This window comes from Lagenorhynchus albirostris, chromosome 2 (genome assembly GCF_949774975.1).
Source record: "Lagenorhynchus albirostris chromosome 2, mLagAlb1.1, whole genome shotgun sequence".
NCBI lineage: Eukaryota > Metazoa > Chordata > Mammalia > Artiodactyla > Delphinidae > Lagenorhynchus > Lagenorhynchus albirostris.
The window spans coordinates 181,036,535-181,055,331 of NC_083096.1; the positions used below are offsets into that span (position 1 = coordinate 181,036,535).

General features: G+C 45.4%; 1 protein-coding gene across 3 annotated transcripts in view; it reads right to left on the reverse strand.

Annotated features, from left to right (window-relative positions):
- Positions 1–18,797, reverse strand: part of CAMTA1 (calmodulin binding transcription activator 1) — an 893,482-nt gene that overhangs the window by 444,266 nt on the left and 430,419 nt on the right. For 2 of the 3 annotated variants that reach the window (XM_060141561.1, XM_060141564.1), the window contains exon 5: positions 3,140–3,275. In XM_060141561.1, coding sequence (XP_059997544.1) covers positions 3,140–3,275 — 136 coding nt within the window. Of the gene's footprint in view, positions 1–2,931; positions 3,276–18,797 lie in introns of those variants that run through there. The other variant, XM_060141565.1, reaches the window with a different exon arrangement.

Here is an 18,797-nt window from a genome sequence, read left to right on the forward strand (position 1 = left end):
AAGCTTCCCTGGCCTGAGGGAAGGCTTATAGCAAGTGATATGTTAAATGGTAGATCGGAATATCTATCATGCCCTCGAACTGAGGAAACCAGCCAGAGTGGTAGAAAATCAACTCCAAGACCCTGGGCGGGACTGTCTGCCTCACCCAACAGTAGGGGCAGCTGGCTGGCGCCCTACCTGGCATGATATATGTACTAAGTCAGTGGGAACCACCTGACTGAATCCACTGAAGAAGGAAGCAGAGTCCAAACTGGGAAGCCCCCTCCTGTGAGATGCAATTTCCCGGGTGGGAAGGCCCACCTGCCTACTGCCCCTGCATGACAACTGGGCTTCCCAGCCACTGGTCCAGATCGGAGCAAATGCAGGAGAAACGTCGGTGAGATGTGGGGCTGCTCTTGCCAGATAAATCTTCCTCTGGGGTTGTTTAAAAATCATGCCCATGGTAGGCAATCCACAGCAAAGGACATCCATGAACACGAGAATGAGCTCATCCCCACGAATAACTAAGAAAAACCCAAGTTCAAACTGAACGGGGTATCATCTTTCACCCATCAGCGTGGGAGAGGGTGCAGAAGTAATGGTCATTCTCAGTGCTGGTGGGCAGGTAGTTAGCACAGCCACTTGGGAGCCATTTGACAGCATCCAGTTAAACTGAAAATACTCAGACCCTACACCCAGCAATGCCAGGTCTGGGTTGCACACGTGTACAAGCAGACATGGATGAGAATGTTGACTGAAGTATCGTAACATTGGAAACCAGGAAAGAACCCAAAAGTCCACCGACCAAGGAGTGATTCAAATGCTTCTACACTTGAATACTATAGAGCAGTTCCAAGGGAAGAGGGGATCTCAGAATCCGAAGGCTAAGAGAGAAAGTTAAGCTAGGAAACACTACGTTACACACACAATCCCCCCCAACTTTAAGAGCTTAACTTATGACCCATCTCACCCAGGAAGCTTTTCTGATCATCCCAGGCCACTCTGAACTCCCAGGACACTTCTCTGAAACGCTCAGCCTTCTGTACTCAGTACAGTTCATGACTTGTAGGTATGGACACGGCTACCTCCTCGATTTGAATGCGAGTCCCTGGGGCAGAGAACGCGGCTCCTATGTTCTCAGTAGACACCACAGGGCGCTGCACAGAGTAGGGGCCACCGTCAACGTCTGCTGATCGACTCAATGGGACAGCTCCCCAAGCCCAATGGGAGCGACCACCACACTTCACACCCACCTGGGGCCTCACTCTCCAAGAACCTGAAAACACACCCCTTGTGTTGCTGCTAAATTCCTCCAAGCCCGCCTCCCGTTCCTACTGCCCGGCTGTTGCTCACGTCCAGAAAGTCATGGAAACCCCGCACTGTCTTGTCCATCCCCTTCCTCGGTGGTCTGAGGGTCCAGGCCGCCCACACACACACACGTCTACATGTTAGACTGCAAGTGAGGAAGCCACGAGCAACTCCGAACATAAGTATGGCCTAAGAATAACCATAAACCATTCTGATTCCATCCAGTGAGGATTCTAATTTATAACAGGAGGGAAGAAAAGGAACACTGTGGCTTTTTTTTTTCCCCCTGAGCTTTGGTTGCTGCTGAGGAAGAATCCCACCCTGCTGTTACTTACAACCAGAAGTTCCTGATTTACATACTACGGAGATGAAATATACCAGAGGCCCACAGGCATGGGGGCTGATGGCGAGGTTTGGGTGTGAATTCCCACGGCACAGCGGCCCCTCACTTGCCCCTCCCCCACTTCTCGCTTTCTATCTATTCCTCCGTCTAGGAGGATACAAGCAAAGCCCCACCTCCCTCAGTGTCGGTAACAATGGCTAATCTGTTTGCACTATCACCAGTCACAGCCCTGGAGTTGGGTTTGGAGCAGCGTGTTCTGGTAATCTGCATTTGAATGTTTCGTGCAGTTGCTTCTATCGCGCCGTGCAAACACTGAGCCCAGGAGAACACAGGGAACTGGGATTTCTCCTATCCCGCCTTTTTCTTTGTTCATCATCATAAAGCACTGTTACTAGGTGTTAAAAAAAAAAACGCAAAAGCGTAAAACCCAAGTTATCTCCCTCTGTGGAGCAATAGAATAAAAGCCATTGGATGCTATTTTAACAGCCGTAAAAGTACATGATTAATATACAGGACGTCATAATGATGAAGCGCATCACAAAGCACGTCGGCGTGGAGGGTGAGCCGTTGAACTCGAGTGGGTCCTGGAGATTAACCCTGACACACTGGAGGACCCAACGCACCAGCGGACTCTGGGAACCCCTCTCTGACCACTGTGAATTCCCAGGTGGCTCACAGCCAGCTTCCCAGCTCCTGGCCCAGGACAGCAGCTGGCATACTCCCGGGGAAGATCCTGTACAAGGATCACCAGGGAAGGCAGAGAAGTGGGTGCTCACCAACTCACTGCCCAGAATGCACCACGATTCACACCCTCTCTCTCCCGCTGTGACACATGGCTCAGGCCCTCAAACAATGGAAAAGAGGAACCGGGGGACGTCTCCATGGCTCCTCCAGAGTGAGAGCACGTGGGGTCAGGACGATACCAAGGAAACCAGACTGCACCCTGTCCTCCCGCAATCTGAAGTTTGCACAACATCCCAAGATGCTTCTACTGTGCCCACCTCTGTCCCAGCCCTGCAACACACCTTGTTATCCTTAATACCTGTGAGCTCCCTGAGGTTGCAACACCCAGTGGGAAATGGAAGGGTTTGTGAATAGAGAGAGGGAAGCCAGGCTCTGGTTGGGGATCACCACTCCCATGGGATCCGCTCAACAGAGGCGTCCCTGGCCACCTCAAGAGGGAGATGCCTTACACAGCTCCCTCTTTCCTCCCAAACTCTCAAGGCACCGGAGGCTCCTTGTGATTCTGCGAGAATCTTGCTGATCCCAATCTGTATACCAATGACTCTCAAGAAACAGGAGCGTCTTAGTTACATCTGGTTTCAGGGAAAACTTAAATGGCGACACAGGGTAAAAAGTTAGGAAAAAAGAAAAACAACAAACAGGGTCTTGACAAACAAAATACTGTTGACAGGAAGTGCCTGGCATCAAATGACCCAAAACCAGTTCCATCCTACTGCAGCCCAGAAATGCCATCTGCAGAACAAGGGAGCCTTGTCTGCTCTTTACCTCTACTCCCTGGACCTTCAGTTTCATGTGGTCCTCTCTGGTCGTTTTCCCATCTTTCCTCTTTTTCCAGCAATACCCATCTTTCCTGTATTTCACTTTCTTCCTGTTGTAGAGGATCATTGAGCCATTCTGCGGTCTGGAAACAACAAATGGTTAAGTTACCAAGAGAACCGAGCAGAAGAAAAATTTATGAAGAAAGATATCGTAGACCAGTAAAAGTCTCTACAGAAGAGCAATATTCCACATTTGCTGGGACATAATTTTTCACCTTTTATTGCAGCTCCCTGGATTAACCATGTTTTTTTTTTTATCATAGAGAATTTTTATTTTTTTATTATTTTTTTAACATCTTTATTGGAGTATAATTGCTTTACAATGGTGTGTTAATTTCTCCTTATAACAAAGTGAATCAGCTATACGTATACATATATCCCCATATCTCCTCCCTCTTGTGTCTCCCTCCCACCTTGTTACATTCTTTTTTTTTTACATCTTTATTGGAGTATAATTGCTTTACAATGGTGTGTTAGTTTCTGCTTTATAACAAAGTGAATCAGCTATACATATACATATGTTCCCATATCTCTTCCCTCTTGCGTCTCCCTCCCTCCCACCCTCCCTACCCCACCCCTGCGGGGCGGTATGGCCATGCAAAAACTGCTTGTGGATATGGTACCTAATGAATTAAATGTGTCAATGATAGGCTTAAAAAACATCCCCTTAGTAATATCCACTATCTAATCAGGATATATGGTGTGGGAGCCCGAGCTCTGCCCTGAAAAGTAGGAAAAGCAGAAAGAAAGCAAAAAGAGCCGGGAGTGTTACGGCGGCCGGCAATATCTTATCTCTTGTAGAAAGATTTTCTGCACATTTTTTAATCCATCACCTAACATTAGTAAATAAATAAGTTTAACGCAGACACTAGATGACTACGTTAAGAACAGACCAATGGAGAAACTAGTCGCTGAGGCCAGACGCTCTTGATTCATTGCCTGCATTTAGATTCCTACTGGATGCGGAAGAGCCCTACAGCCCTTCTTCCCAAGCAAGCTAAGTACCTGATTCTTTCCCATTTGGGCTTCAGTTGTGAAAGGGCGCAGCACTGCCAGGCAAATGTGTCTATTCGGTCCCGACCACCATATCTTAGAAAAATAGTTACCCACTTGCTAAATGCTAAGAGTGGGATGGCCGTTCTCTGTGCCGTTTAAAAAGAACAAAGAGAATCTTGCATTTCCCTAGAAGACCCCAAGCGTCAACCACAAAGAGCAGAGGACATTTACGCTCATCCGTGTAGCCGTAGCGGCGACAAATTTTGGTTTGGAGACACCAAGGAGACAAAGAACTAAACTCCCCTGTCAGCTGAGGGCAAGTGCTATGGTAAACCTTCCAGAATAACGCTTCAGCAGCTGGAGGCAGGTCCATCCTTTAAGGAAGATGCCCCCGAAAGCTACAAGACACGGCGCACCAGCCCTAGCCAGCTGTGTCGCTCTCCACCTGAAGGCTCAACACAGAAAAAGGAAAGGGAAGTGATCTGTGCACCCAGGGGACCACACAGGTCTTCCAGCTCCTTCCTGGCCGGGGTGAGAGAGCTCCTGACACAAACAAGGCAAAGGAAGTGGTTTCTTCTTTTTCTTTTTTTAATCAATATATTTTTTATTGAAGTATAGTTGATTTACAAGGTTGTGTTCATTTCTGCTGTACAGCAAAGTGATTCAATTATACATATATATACATTCTTTTTTTAAAATATTCTTTCCCATTATGGTTTACGATAGGATATTGAATATAGTTCTCTGTGCTGTACAGTAGGACTTTGTTGTATATCCATTCTATATATAACAGCTTACATCTGCTGACCCCAAACTCCCACTCCATCCCTCCCCCAACCCCCCGCCCCCTTGGCAACCACCAGTCTGTTCTCTATGTCCGTGATTCTGTTTCTGTTTCATAGATAGGTTCCTGTTTCATAGATAGGCTCCTGTTTCTCTGCTGTGGCAGAGGTGAGAAAGCAAGCAGCCAGTCTTCCCCGGGGCTGGGGCAAGAGCCCCCACCCCTTTCTTTTCTTTTCCTTTGAACTATGGGCCACTTCACAGTTGGGCACAGAACGTTGGCTATTGATGTCTTACTATTCCACTATCTGTAGGGGAAGAAAAAATCACTCCAGGTCGACAGCAGCTAATTGTAGTTCCCACCCAGCCGGGCTGTGTCATTCAGCGGCCAGGTGATGATTAAACAGCAATTCCATTGGAAATTATCGACTTTCAGCAGCGACTCCCAACACTTCATTGTTTGCCAATCACCGCGCGGTTGGTTTGTGTCAGTGTTGGTTTCCTCCCCAAGTCTGCGCCGACTAAAACAATGGGGAAGCAGCTCTACGCGCTGTCACAACCTGTCACCTGATGGTATCTGTCTCGCACTTACGAGTCTGCACTGAAAACCTTACAGTCCTCTTTCATTTCTGAATGGCAGGCGGGTTGGAATACGGTCCCCACGGTGCCGGCCCCTTTCCACTTCAGCCCCGCTCTAGGTACAGGCACCCAATCTTCAGAGTGCTGTGAGTCCTCTCGCTCCCTAAAAGACCCATTAGAAGGACCCCAAAGTCCAACGGCTGCGCTTAAGCCACTGTCCAAGGAATAAGCAAAGGAAGACATCTCATCAAATACACGGGCTCTGCTTGTCTCTCCCCCTCCAAACAGGAAAGAAGACACTCACGAGAGTGTTGCAGGGACTCCCTCAGTCCCAGAATACTCATCTGCTAAAGAAGACAGGACATTAATCCAATCCAGCTTCTCGTGAGCTAAGACAGGAAGTGTGATTTGCTCCATCCTCTTGCCCTATCTAAACATGGTCAGTGAACCTCAGCAGTGTCTTCAGGCCAACTGTCCACAGATCACAAACGGTATGACCAAGAGAGAGGGGACGCCCCCAGACACCATCATATCCACAGTCAGAATAACAACGGCACCCACCCGAGGAAACCCATCTTCCTCTGGTGACCTGCCCTTTGCGTTCTGGGAGCGTGAGGGGCCCTGTCATCCAACACTTTCAGTAGGACATAATCCCACAGGGGACCAGAGTGTCCAACTTAAATGGCCTTAATAAATGGAATCATCATTTTAACTTGCAATAATGAGCAACCTAATAGTGTTCAATCTGCCACTCGGATTTTATTAGAACTTGCTCTGCTCTGCGTGATGGGCGAAGGTCCTCCCCGCACAGTTCACGGGTCCCGAGAATGGCAAAGGGAAAGCCAGACAGGCTGCATGCAGAGGGGCCCACGTGCCCCACGATGCAAAGGAAGTGAGGCTGCGCCACCTCCCAGAGCACAGTCAAGAGCAAGTCGGCGCTGGTGGGAGGGATCTGAGGAAGACAGGGGGCCAGAGCACTGCCCTGGGGAGAAGGAGAGGTGGGCCAGACCGTGCGAGAGGGGGGCCGTCAGGGGAGAGCTTTGATAAGTTTCATGACAGCATGAAAGGGAGCACCCATCTGAGAAGAGCAAAGAAGCAGGAATGGAGTTGAGGACAGAAGGTGATGGCAACTGCAAGGACGAGGCACAAAAGTCCTGCCACACGACAATGTCACCAGCTCCCAGTTACTCCCAGCGCTAGGGGAGCGTGCCACGTGTGGCCTACGTCTGCTTCTATGTCTACATCTGCATCTATATCTACATCTACATGTCTACATCTATGCCTACGTCTACATCTATATCTACAACTACATCTGTATCCAGTCTATATCTACGTCCGTATCTCCATCTATGTCTATATCAATGTCTACACCTGTGTCTACATCTACATTTATGTCCACATCTCTATGTCTATATCTACATCTATGTCTACATCTACTTCTGTATCCATGTCTATATCTACACCTGTATCTCCAATATGTCTATATCTATGTCTACACCTGTGTCTATGTCTACGTCTACATCTATGTCAACGTCTCTATCTATGTCTACATCTACATCTATGTCTATATCTACATCTCCATCCATGTCTACATCTCCATCTGTATCTTCATCTCCATCTATACCTACAGCTATATCTGTCTACACCTGTGTCTCTATCTACATCTATATCTATGCCCGTACCTACACCAATATCTATGTCTACACCTATGTCTGTATCTGTATCTATATCTCTATCTACATCTACATCTATGTCTCTATATCTCATCTATATCTCCATCTATGTCTGCATCTATGTCTCTATCTACATCTGTATCTACACCCACATCTATGTCTACACCTATGTCTGTATCTGTATCTATATCTACATCTATATCTGGATCTACACCTATTTCTATATCTGTGTCTATAACCTACATTTTTTCATCCTCACAGCAACCCTACGAGGTACGTATTATTACCATCCCCAACATAAAGATGAGGAAATCAAGCCTTTCTAGCCAGAAAGTGACTGAGCAGGATTCACTTGGAGTCACTGTGACTCTCCAGAGCTTCCTCCAAGGCATGGACTGGGGGGCCAGTCCCGGTTTGAATCCCAGTTCTGCTCTACTGGCTGGGTGAACCTGATGCCCTGAAAGCACCCCTCACCCAATGGACGGGGATTTGGTGGGTGGCTTCCCAGCTTCCTCACTTCCTGTCCGGGTTGGGATAACGCAGAAGCCATCCAGACCTCCTCGCCCCACGGTTAGGATAACTCTAGGTACTCTGTACCGTCCCCCAGAGCACAAGCTCCAGTCACCCACTGTGGTGACTTGCTGGGAAAAAAATACCCTTTCTTTGTATGCCTCCGCTTCCTCTCTCACGTTCATACTCCCCCTCTGTTGCTTCCTGGGACAACCTCTCAAATAAACTGCCTGTACTGACATCCTCATCTCAGGACCTCCTTCTGGGAGAAGCCGAACTAAGGCTGACAGTGTTAAGAGGGTCTCGGGAAAACAATCGAAGTCCTCCATTGCAGCAGGGAGAGGAATGTCAAGGGAAAAAAGGTGAACAACCAGGGGGTTCTTTCTAACGGGAGGTTTCTAGGCAGGAAACCTTTTAATCTAAGAAACTAATAGTTAGCAAAGCCAGTAACACTTGGTGCAGTATGGTAAAAAGATCATGGGACCAATGGAAAATCTGCTGCAAATTATAAAAGTAAACAAGCAGGTATAAAATTAAGATACATAATCAACAAAATATATATGCTTATATAATAGCTTGTGTGTGTGTGTCATATATACACACACACACAAATAAAACAGACAGAAGGAATGACAGAAGACTCCATTTACTAGAGAAAAAGAAAATGAAGTACCTAGGCATAAATATAATAAGAAATTCCCAAAACCTAAGGAGAAAAACTATCTAAAGGACACAAAAGTAGGTTTCAATAAATGAAGGTAAGAAAAAGTTAGGATCGTAAAAATGTCAATCTTCCCAAAGTTAATTTATCAATGTAACATAATGGCAACAAGAATCCCAGCAGAGTATTTTTTCTGTGTCTAGAAAAATTTATTATAAAGTTTATTGGGAGGGGAAAAAAACACCAAGGACGGGCAGAAAGATTCCAATAAAGAGCACCAAGGTTTAGAGGCTAGCCCTACCAGCTACTAACACATTCTGTAAAGCCTCTCTCTCTCTCTCTCTGTCTCTCTGTCTGTCTCTCTGTCTCTCTCTCTCTCTCTATATATATATATATATTTTTTTTTTTTGCGGTACGCGGGCCTCTCACTGTTATGGCCTCTCCCATTGCCAAGCACAGGCTCCGGACGCGCAGGCTCAGCGGCCATGGCTCACGGGTCCAGCTGCTCCGCGGCACGTGGGATCTTCCCGGACCAGGGCACGAACTCGTGTCCCCTGCATCGGCAGGCGGACTCTCAACCACTGTGCCACCAGGGAAGCCCAAGCCTCTATATTTTAAAAAGTATGGAATTGTCATACAAATAAATAGACAGCCAACAGAACAGAATAGAAAATCTAGAACTATCCCCACTTACATACACAAATTTAGTATACAGTGAAGGAGGTATCTCAAGTCAGTGGGAGGAGACTGACTTTTTAATAATTGATGTTGGCATGTGGAAAAAAAGATAAAAGTGAATCAATCCTTCACATCTTACAAGCAGCATAAATTCCAAGTGGACCAGAGATTTAAATGCAATAAAGAAAATCATACATTACTCTAGAAGAAAATGCAGGTGAATTTCTCTAACCTGAAAGTGGAGAAAACTTTCCTAAACATGATCAAAAATCTAGCAACAATGTGTGAAAGATAGGTACATCTGATCACATAAAAATAAAACCGCCAGACCATTTTCCAAAGTGGGTGCAAGATTTTACATCTCCGCTAGAAATATATGGGGATTCCAAAGTCTCCCCACCCTCCCCAGTAGTTGGCATTGTCTGTCTTTTGGATTATAGCCATCCTAGTAGGTGTGTGGTAGGGTTTTCATTTGCATTTCCCTAATGACTAATGATGTAGAGCATCTTTTCATGTCCTTATTAGCAATTCATGTAATTTCTTTGGTAAAATGTCTATTTGAATCTTTTGCCCATTTTAAATTTAGTTGTTTGTCTTCTTCTTTTTGAGTTGTAAGAGTTATTTACATAAAATCTGGTTACAAGCCCTTCATCAGATATGTGATTTGCAAGTATTTTCTCCCAATCTATGTCTCTTTTTTTTTTAATTGCTTCTTTTAAGGAGCGAAGGGTTTCAATTTTGGTAGAGTACAATTTATCAATTTTTTCTTTTATGAATCATGCTTTTAGTGTCATACCTAAGAACTTTTTGCCTAACCCAAGGTTGCAAAAATCTTCCCTTGTATTTCCTTCTAAGAGTTTCATAATTTTAGCTCTTACATTTACGTCTATGATGCATTCAAGTTCATTTTTGTGTATGGTGTGAGGTAAGGGCCTAAGTTGGTTTTTGGCACATGGATATCCAATCATCCCAGTGCCATTTGGTTTTGGTTTTATTTAAAAAAAAAAAAAAGGGTATCCTCTTCCCCAATGAATTGCTTTTGTACCTTTGTTGAACATAAATTGACCATAAACATAAGGCTTTATTTCTGGACTTCATATTCTCTTCTATTTTCTATCTTTATGTCAATACTATACTGTCTTGCTTGTTGCAGCTTTATAGTAAGCTTTGAAGTCGGGGCAATAAGTCCTCCAACTTTGTTCTTCTTTTCAAAATTGTTTTAGCTATTCTAGGTCCTTTGTATTTCGGTATACATTTTAAGATTGGTTTTTTTCATGGACAAAATGAAAAAAAAATCTTAAAATGTATACAGAAATACAAAGGACCTAGAATAGCTAAAACAATTTTGAAAAATAAGAACAAAGTTGGAGGACTTATCGAAAAAATATTTGCAAATTATATGACCAATAAAGGGGTTAATATCCAACATTATAAACAGCTCATACAACTCAACATCCAAAAACCCTATTTAAAAATGGAAGAAGAACTGAATAGACATTTTTCCAAAGGATAAATGCAGATGGCCAACAGGCACATGAAAAGATGCTCAACATCACTAATCATCAGGGAAGTGCAAATAAAAACCACAATGAGATATCACGTCACACCTGTCAGAATGGTCATCATCAAATAGAACACAAATAACAAACGGTGGAGAGGATGCGGAGAAAAGGAAACCCTTGTACACTGTTGGTGGGAATGTAAATTGATGCATTTACTGTGGAAAACAGCATGGAGATTTATGAAAAAACTAAAAATAGAACTCTACCATATGACCCAGCAATTCCACTCCTGGGTTTATATCTGAAAAAAACAAAAACACTAATTCAAAAAGATACATGCACCCCTATGTTCACAGCAGCATTATTTACAATAGCCAAGATATGGAAGCAACCTAAGTGTCCATCACAGATGAACAGATAAAGAAGATGTTGATATCTATATACAATGGAATACCAGTCACAAAAAAGAGTGAAATTTTGCCATTTGCAGCAACATGCATGGACTTGGAGGGCATTATACTAAGTAAAATAAGTCAGACAGAGAAAGACAAATACTGTATGATATCACTTATATGTGGAATCTAAAAAATACAACAAACTATTGAATATAACCAAAAAGAGGCAGACTCACAGATATAGAGAACAACTTAGTGGTTACCAGTGGGAAGAGGGAAGGGGTGAGGGGCAATATAGGGGTAAGGGGTTAGAGGTACAACTATTAGGTATAAAATAAGCTACAAGGATATAGTGTACAACATGGGGAATATAGCAAATATTTTACAATAATTAAAAATGGTGTATAGCCTTTAAAAATTGTGAATCACTATATTGTACACCTGTAATTTATATAATATCATACAACAACTATACTTCAATTAAAATAAAAGATTCATTCGACAATTTCTGCAACAACAATAACAACAACACAAAAGCCCACTGGGATTTTGACAGGGGTTTCATTGAATCTTGAAATCAGTTTGGACATAATTGCCATCTTAACAATAGTGAATCTCCCAATTGTTTCCTATCACAAAACATAGAATATCTCTTCACTTATGTAAATCTTTAATTTCTCTTAATAAGACTTTGTAGTACAGGTTTTACACTTTGTACATTAAATTTATCTAAGTACTTTATTCTTTGTGATGCTATTGTGAATGGAATTGCTTTCCTAATTTCATTTTTGGATTGTTCATTTCCACTGAAATAGAAATATGATTGATCTTTGTATATTGATCTTGTATCCTATGACCTTGCTAAACTTATTTATTAGTTCTGATAATTTTTTTGCAGATTCTTTCAGATCTTCTATGTATATAATCAAGTCACTTGTGAATAAATGTTGTTTCACTTCTTTCTTTCTATTCTAGATGCCTTTCATTTCCTTTTCTTGCCTTGTTGCACTGGTTAGAACCTCCAGTACAAGGCTGAATAGAAGTGGTAAGAGGAAACACCCTTGTCTTGTTCTTCATCTTAGAGGGAAAACATTGTTTCACCATTAAGTATAACATGAACCATATCAAAGACCTAAAAATCATGTGAAAAGGACCCAGGAACCAACTTGAAGAGGCTCCCACTAACCAAAGATGGGACGATTTGAACATCAATAAGAATAGTAACAATGGATTAAAACACATTAAATATGTTTAAACCCATAAGTTCATAAATGATCTTAAAGAACACAAAAAATTAATTGATTATTGTTGGAGGATGGTAGCTATGCAATACATTATTTTGAAAACTAAAAAAAGAAAGAGAAGGAAGGAAAGGAAGGAAGGAAGGAAGGAAGGGAGGGAGGAAAGAAGGAAGGGAGAAAGAATCAGGCATTTATGCTACCTTCCCTGTGCAAACTGTTCCTTTAAGTAGCAAACAGCAGAAGAGAGGACTTTCCCTATAAAAGTATTCCAGACAATAAATGAAGTGAGAGAATTAAAATATCACCATTTTGCAACCTCTAATGAATTAATGGATTATCAACAGTGACTGACATCACAAAAGAGATACAACCAGATAGTATGTGTCCCTGATGGAAGAACATTTTGCTGTAAGCAAAAAACAAAAAACAAAAGGAACTTGAAATTATTCAGGCCTCTTGATCTAACTACAACTTTATAAGATCTACAGAGGGCAGATGAGCACAGTAAAAAGGACAGGGGGATATAGACAGCAAAATCCAGGCTGTAGGAAACTCTATAGGACAAACAACCTGGATTCTTCAACAAATTCAATGACAAAGAGTAGAGTGGGAAAAGTAGGACCGTACAGATTAAAAGAGACAATGAGATACATCAACCAGTCGCAATGTGTAAACCTTACTTGAATACTGAGCCAAACAAACTGTGAAAAAAAAAAAAGGCATTTGTGAAACAGTTGGAATTTCGAACAGTGATTGGATACTTCATGATGTTTAGAATTATGAATTTTTAGAGTGATAATTATAGTGCAGAAGTATTTTGAAAGGTGATCATATGTAGAGAGAGAGATACAGATATATGTGTATATATGTATTAGAGATACATACTGAAACATTCACTGATGAAACTATACAGTCTAAGGTATGCTTCAAAATAACGTGTGTGGTGGGGTCTGTGTGTGGATGAGACAAGACTGGCTATCTTCTGTCTATCATAGTTGAAAGTGGATGATCAGTATACCGAGTTCATTACACTAGTTATTATACTAGTCACGATACTAGTCTTTCTACATTTGTAGATATTTGAAATTTTCCATAATAAGAAGTTTTTAAAAAGAGGATGCTGATGGGATTTGGAGGGAGCCCTAGGCAAACCTTAAATCTTGGCTCAGCTCCTTATGAGCTGTGTGACCTTGAGCAAATTACCTGCTCTCTCTGTTGCAGTAGACATAATGTACGCAAGGTGCCCAGCATGCTGCTGGCCATAGATGACATGTTCTTCATGACTAATGATGATAAGAAACCCGGCCCCCTTTTGCAGGGTCCCCTGCAGGAACCAATCATGGGACTTAGGAACTAATGAAATGGCACATTGTGGGGGTGCTTCTGGAAAACCCACCACGGGAGAGCCCCCCCAAAACACACATATGCATCCACCACTTTAGGGTGAAATATAGTTTTCAAACTGGGTCGATAGACGATGATTCATAACTGAACGTCAGAGGAGCGATGTGTCCTTGACAGGTTTTGTGCGTGGATATTAAACAGGAATTTATGGTACAACTAGGGGGTGCATCCAAAGCTAGGTTAATCCTATAAAAGAAACGGTCTGGATACTCTTTCCAGTGCCTGCCTCTAAATTTAGAAATCAGGGTACCCCAAACAGCTCAGGTTCCCAGTCCTTCCTCTGAGAACCTCCACCTTCCCTGTCACTAACTGACCATTTCCAGGATCTTGACAACCACCTTAAAATTCCATGCAGACAGTTGAGACCCTACCCACTCCAGCAGTCCCTGGACTTCCTCAGGTGCCAGTCTGTTGTTGGTCCATCCCTCCGGCCTAGAGGCAGTGGATTTTGTGCAGTAAGTTCTATTCTGGTTGACCAGCTACTGCTCCATTGAATTCACACAATCTGTTCCTTGCAGCTTTCCTTGGAGAACAGATGATGTCCTCGTTTCTAGTAGGACCCTGAACGAAGTCTGGGTGGCTTCTAAACCGTGAACATCTCCAAAGAACTTCCCTTTCCCAGCTGGAACCCAAGCCCTGGGCAGACTCCTCCTTCCTTTTCCTTGCCTTTGGTCGCATCCCTCCCACCACAAGGCACATGGCAGGGCCCGGCTACAGGGAAATGCTGTCCCTGCGTTTCTAACGGCCTCCAGGACCTGACCCCAAATGTAAAACAGGCCCCTGTGACGAGCACAAACCACACTGTCCTGGAGCCATGGATGCCGGCCCGGGCAGCACTAAATCTCCCTTCCAGTGGGCAGTTAGGAAATGAGAAACGCCACCCTAATTACGGCTCCCATATTTATGTACCCACACCTTTCTTTCTGATCTTTCCAACATGGAATGACCTGATTTAAATGCACCATTACAAGTACACAGCCTGGTCCAAAATGTCAATAATAAGCATGGCAACAATTACTATGACAACAAGCAGAGGCTCTATTTATCAAGCATTTATTGTGTGTCAGACACAGCGGAAAGCCCTTTACACCCATTTCTCATCCTAATCCCACAACAACTTTACTGGGTGGGTATTGTTCTCCTCATTTTACAGATGAGAAGGTCTGAGGCACAGAGAAGGGAATTCACTTTCCCAAGGTCACACAGCTCATAAGGGCAGAACCAGCGAGCTACCCACTGCACCCCGTTCCTAGCAACTTGCTATAAATTCCCAGCACATCCCAGCTACCCTCTCTCCTTCTCTAGAAGCAATGACCCAGGGCAATTTTAGAGCCCACAGGAACTGTTCAATACTTCATACAAAGGAAGGATCGTTTGCGCCTGATTTAAATTGTTCCTATAGTTCTTCCTTTTGTTGCAAGGGGAAGAAAGAAATCTGGAAAAGGCATGTCTCCCCTGCTTATCTCCCTCACACACAAACCCATCGAGAGTGGTAATTGATGGCTAGAGCACAGCAAGGTTGATAGGATGCCAAACGGAACCCCACGATGCCACAGCAACAGCCCGAATCTCATGGGAAGGGGCTGGTTTATTAGCTTTCAACCTGGCCTTTTCTTCTGACTTGTTTATAGGGTCTTCACGATCTGGGGGACAGGGAGCATGGAAACGGGTGGGGAGCAGCCCGTGTCCTCCCCTCCCCCGCCCCAGTCTGGCCACTCCGGGCTATTTATGGAATGATCAGGAAGAAAGGGCTGTCAGGCCCCGCCGGGCCGCAATCTGCCAGATATGAAAACCAATTGCTTTTCATAATAAATTCCAGCTGGAGCAATAGAAATAATAAGGATGAAGAGAAGGTAACACCAATTTGCTTTATTTGATTAGCTCCGTCTTAGGCGGTCCAACCCCGGCTTCCTTTCATCAGAATAAGGGCAAATTGAAAATCGTAAAAGAGGCTTTCTTATCAGGGAACAAATGACTGGGGAGATTCATATGCCTAAGAGCCCCCACCGTGAGCCCTGCGGCGTGGGCGCTGCGCCTGCCGGAGCTGGTTTAGATGAGCTGATCCCAGAAGCCGGGCTTGAGGACCTCTGGGCACCCGCTGTCACTTTCCTAAATAAAGGCTGAGATGACCCCAGCCTACCCACAGCCAGTGCGGATGTGGCCGGCCTCATGCAGGCCTCACCACCACCCCTGAGGAGGCCTGCGGCCCACGGCCCCGCGAGGGGACCCCCAGGCGGGCAGCCCCCAGACCCTCGTCTCCACGGCCAGCAGTCTCCGTGGAGGACTGAAAGCAGGATGGGGGCAGCTCAAGCTTCCAGAACTCAGAGGCAGAGCCAGTGTGTCTTTCCCAAGGAAGGTTACACGCAGGCTGCTTCATTTCAGTGGTGGCTGGAGGTCACAGAAAAGAAAAGGCTGCGCAGACATGGGGATGCTCGTGACCAGGAATCACTCCAGGGTAAATCCTCAGGGGCTCATTAGTGGCTCCATTCCTAGAGCTCCCAGGGCGCTCGGCTTAAAACTCTATTATGACATTCGGTGATTTATTCAACTAATATTTATTGAGCAGCTATTACGGGCCAGGTGTTCATGTAAGGCTGCTCTAGGTGCTGACGGGAACAGAGGGGACCAAAGCCCTGCCTTTGTAAAGCTCAGGGAGGAAGAGCCTGGGGGTGGACGAGGGGCAGGAAGCACTGGGAGTTGCAGGGGCTCACCTCTGGGGGTGGGGGGGACAGGAGACACGAGTGAGTACGTCCTGTGACAGCTGGCAGTGACGGGTGACAGGCAGCCGGGGAGACCTCTTCCAGGACGGAGCATCTGAACAGAAGCCTAGACGAAAGCAAGGCCACCCCCAGGGAGGCTCCCCAGGAAAGAGCTTTCTGGTATAGACAGCAGCTAGGTCGGGGCTTGAGCAATAGGCTTGGGACATGGCTAGAGGGTAGGGAGCAAATGTGGGCATGCAGGCAGAAGATGAGGCCAGAGAGCAGGGCGGGCCTGGCTAAGGGGTCTTGAACGAGGGTGGATTTTGTCCGAAGTGTGAGGAAACACACAGATTAACCAGGAAACAACTGTGTTACCTGCCAGGAAGGAGAAGCGAGGTGTCTGGATTTTAATGCAGGAGTGACCCAAAACACAAGGCGACATAAACCCTGAAGCTCCGACATCGGTAGATGCAAGGAAGGAAAAGTAGATGGTACACAAGAGGGTATCACAGGGGGCGTCTCAGCTAAGCTGCGGCAGGGGGGTTTGTGCCCTCCAACCTGCAGCCCCCACCCCCTCTAAGAATTCTGAACTTGACCCTCAGGGAAATGGGAAGCCACTGAAGGTTTTAAAGCAGAGAAGTGGGGTGACCACTTAGACGTGGCATGTCTGGCTCACCCAGACTGGCTTGTTCTTACGCCTCCTCCCCCATCATAAAATCTTATAAATGTTCATCCAATGAGTGAGGTAATCAAGCAACTCGGCGGCTGGAACAAAGGAAATCCTCTCTCTTTTCTCGAAGACAAAACATACAGAAAACATCCCTTACCATTTAAAGTGTTTGGCCTGTTAGAAAGCAAAGAAAATTGGTGAGAGAGAAGAAATGGCATCCCTGGCTGTGGACTCAATACTATTGGGAAGAAAGCAGACCTTCCATTCCTGCCTCTGGCTGCAACCCAGGTTCGGGAGCCTGAGCCTGGAGAGCAAAAGAAGGCATTGCTCAGATGCCACCTGGTGTCTGGGTCATGTTCGACCCCACCAACATCTCATTTGGCCCTAAATAGAGCTGGGCACTTCCACAGACCCTTACTGTCATTTTCCAACACCGCTCTTTTATTAATAATCCAATGTAAATCTAAGAGAAAATTAACGTGTCATCTCCTAGCAGGAAGGACTGAACATCTCAATGTGACGGTCTGTTAGAGTTGTCATTTATCATTAGCGTGCAATTCAAGCCCAGCTTCCCACATTCTGGTGGGAGCTTTTGAGACAATGAATCTCTGGGAATTAGCTTCTGGTCCAATTATTCCTGTTTCCCCCCCCTACCCCACACCTACCTAAGAGATAAATTCTGTCTCAGTGGGAGGGAAAAGAAAAGGGGGAGGAGGGAGTTTGCTATTCTCCTTCCTGGTTGAAATCAATTTTTCTCAAGGAGACAACGCAATATCCATTTTGTGAGAAGGGAATATACAGCTGTGCGCTAAAGACCGATAAACGGAGCTGTTCTCATGAACACTTCCTCACATCAAATGTAGGGGAACCTCTTAATGGGCTTTGTTCTTCTTTTCCATAATCCATAACTATTAAGAGAAAGATGGGCAGAGAGAGGATACTGCCAAGCGGGCAGCCTTGTAAACAGGGCCATCTTCCAGGCTGACCCGAAGAGGCCACTGCAAACACTGGTCTCTCCATTCACTCAGCACACCGTCTCCCCTCCCGCCAGGCAACACTGGAGGCTCTGGGGATGCAGCGCAGCACAGACAGGCCTTTCCTGATCCTCAGGGAGCTTACAGTCTAGCAAGGAAATCCATCAATCCAAAAAAAAAAAATTAATACCAGATAAGTGCTATCAAGAAAATAACCCAAGGGCTTCCCTGGTGGCGCAGTGGTTGAGAGTCCGCTTGCCGATGCAGGGGACACGGGTTCGTGCCCCGGTCCAGGAAGATTCCACATGCCACAGAGCGGCTGGGCCCGTGAGCCATGGCCCGCGTACCGCAAAAAAAAAAAAAAAAGAACCCAAAATAGGAATTCTAGGCATTAAAATAGACTTGTTTTGTCTAGGAACTTTTTAAAAAATCTTCAGTGAAAACCAGAAAAATGCAGCCGGGAGTAAATCAGGCTTCTGGTTCCAAAGCGAATAGGACAGTCAGGACGGACACAGCTTCTGGAGGCAGCGGCCGGCTCCTCCTGGCCGATGGGACCCGGCCACGGTACCTGGGAGCCCTGCCCAGGCTGACAGCCGGGCCCGTGAGCGTCCAGGGGCCCTTCCACCGTGAATGGAGCTCAGAGCCAACCACACTGTGTGCTCCAGCAGTGCAGCCCACCTCAGCCCACAGGCCTGTGCAAAGGGCTGGGGGCTCCGGGTCCGGGATAGAGCACTCAGCCCGGGGGTCCTTCCATGGGCCCTGCTCTCTCTGCCGGGCCCCCCACTGTGAGGGAGGTGTCTCCCCACAATGCCAGAGCCCCACCACGTCCTCCGCCAGCACCGC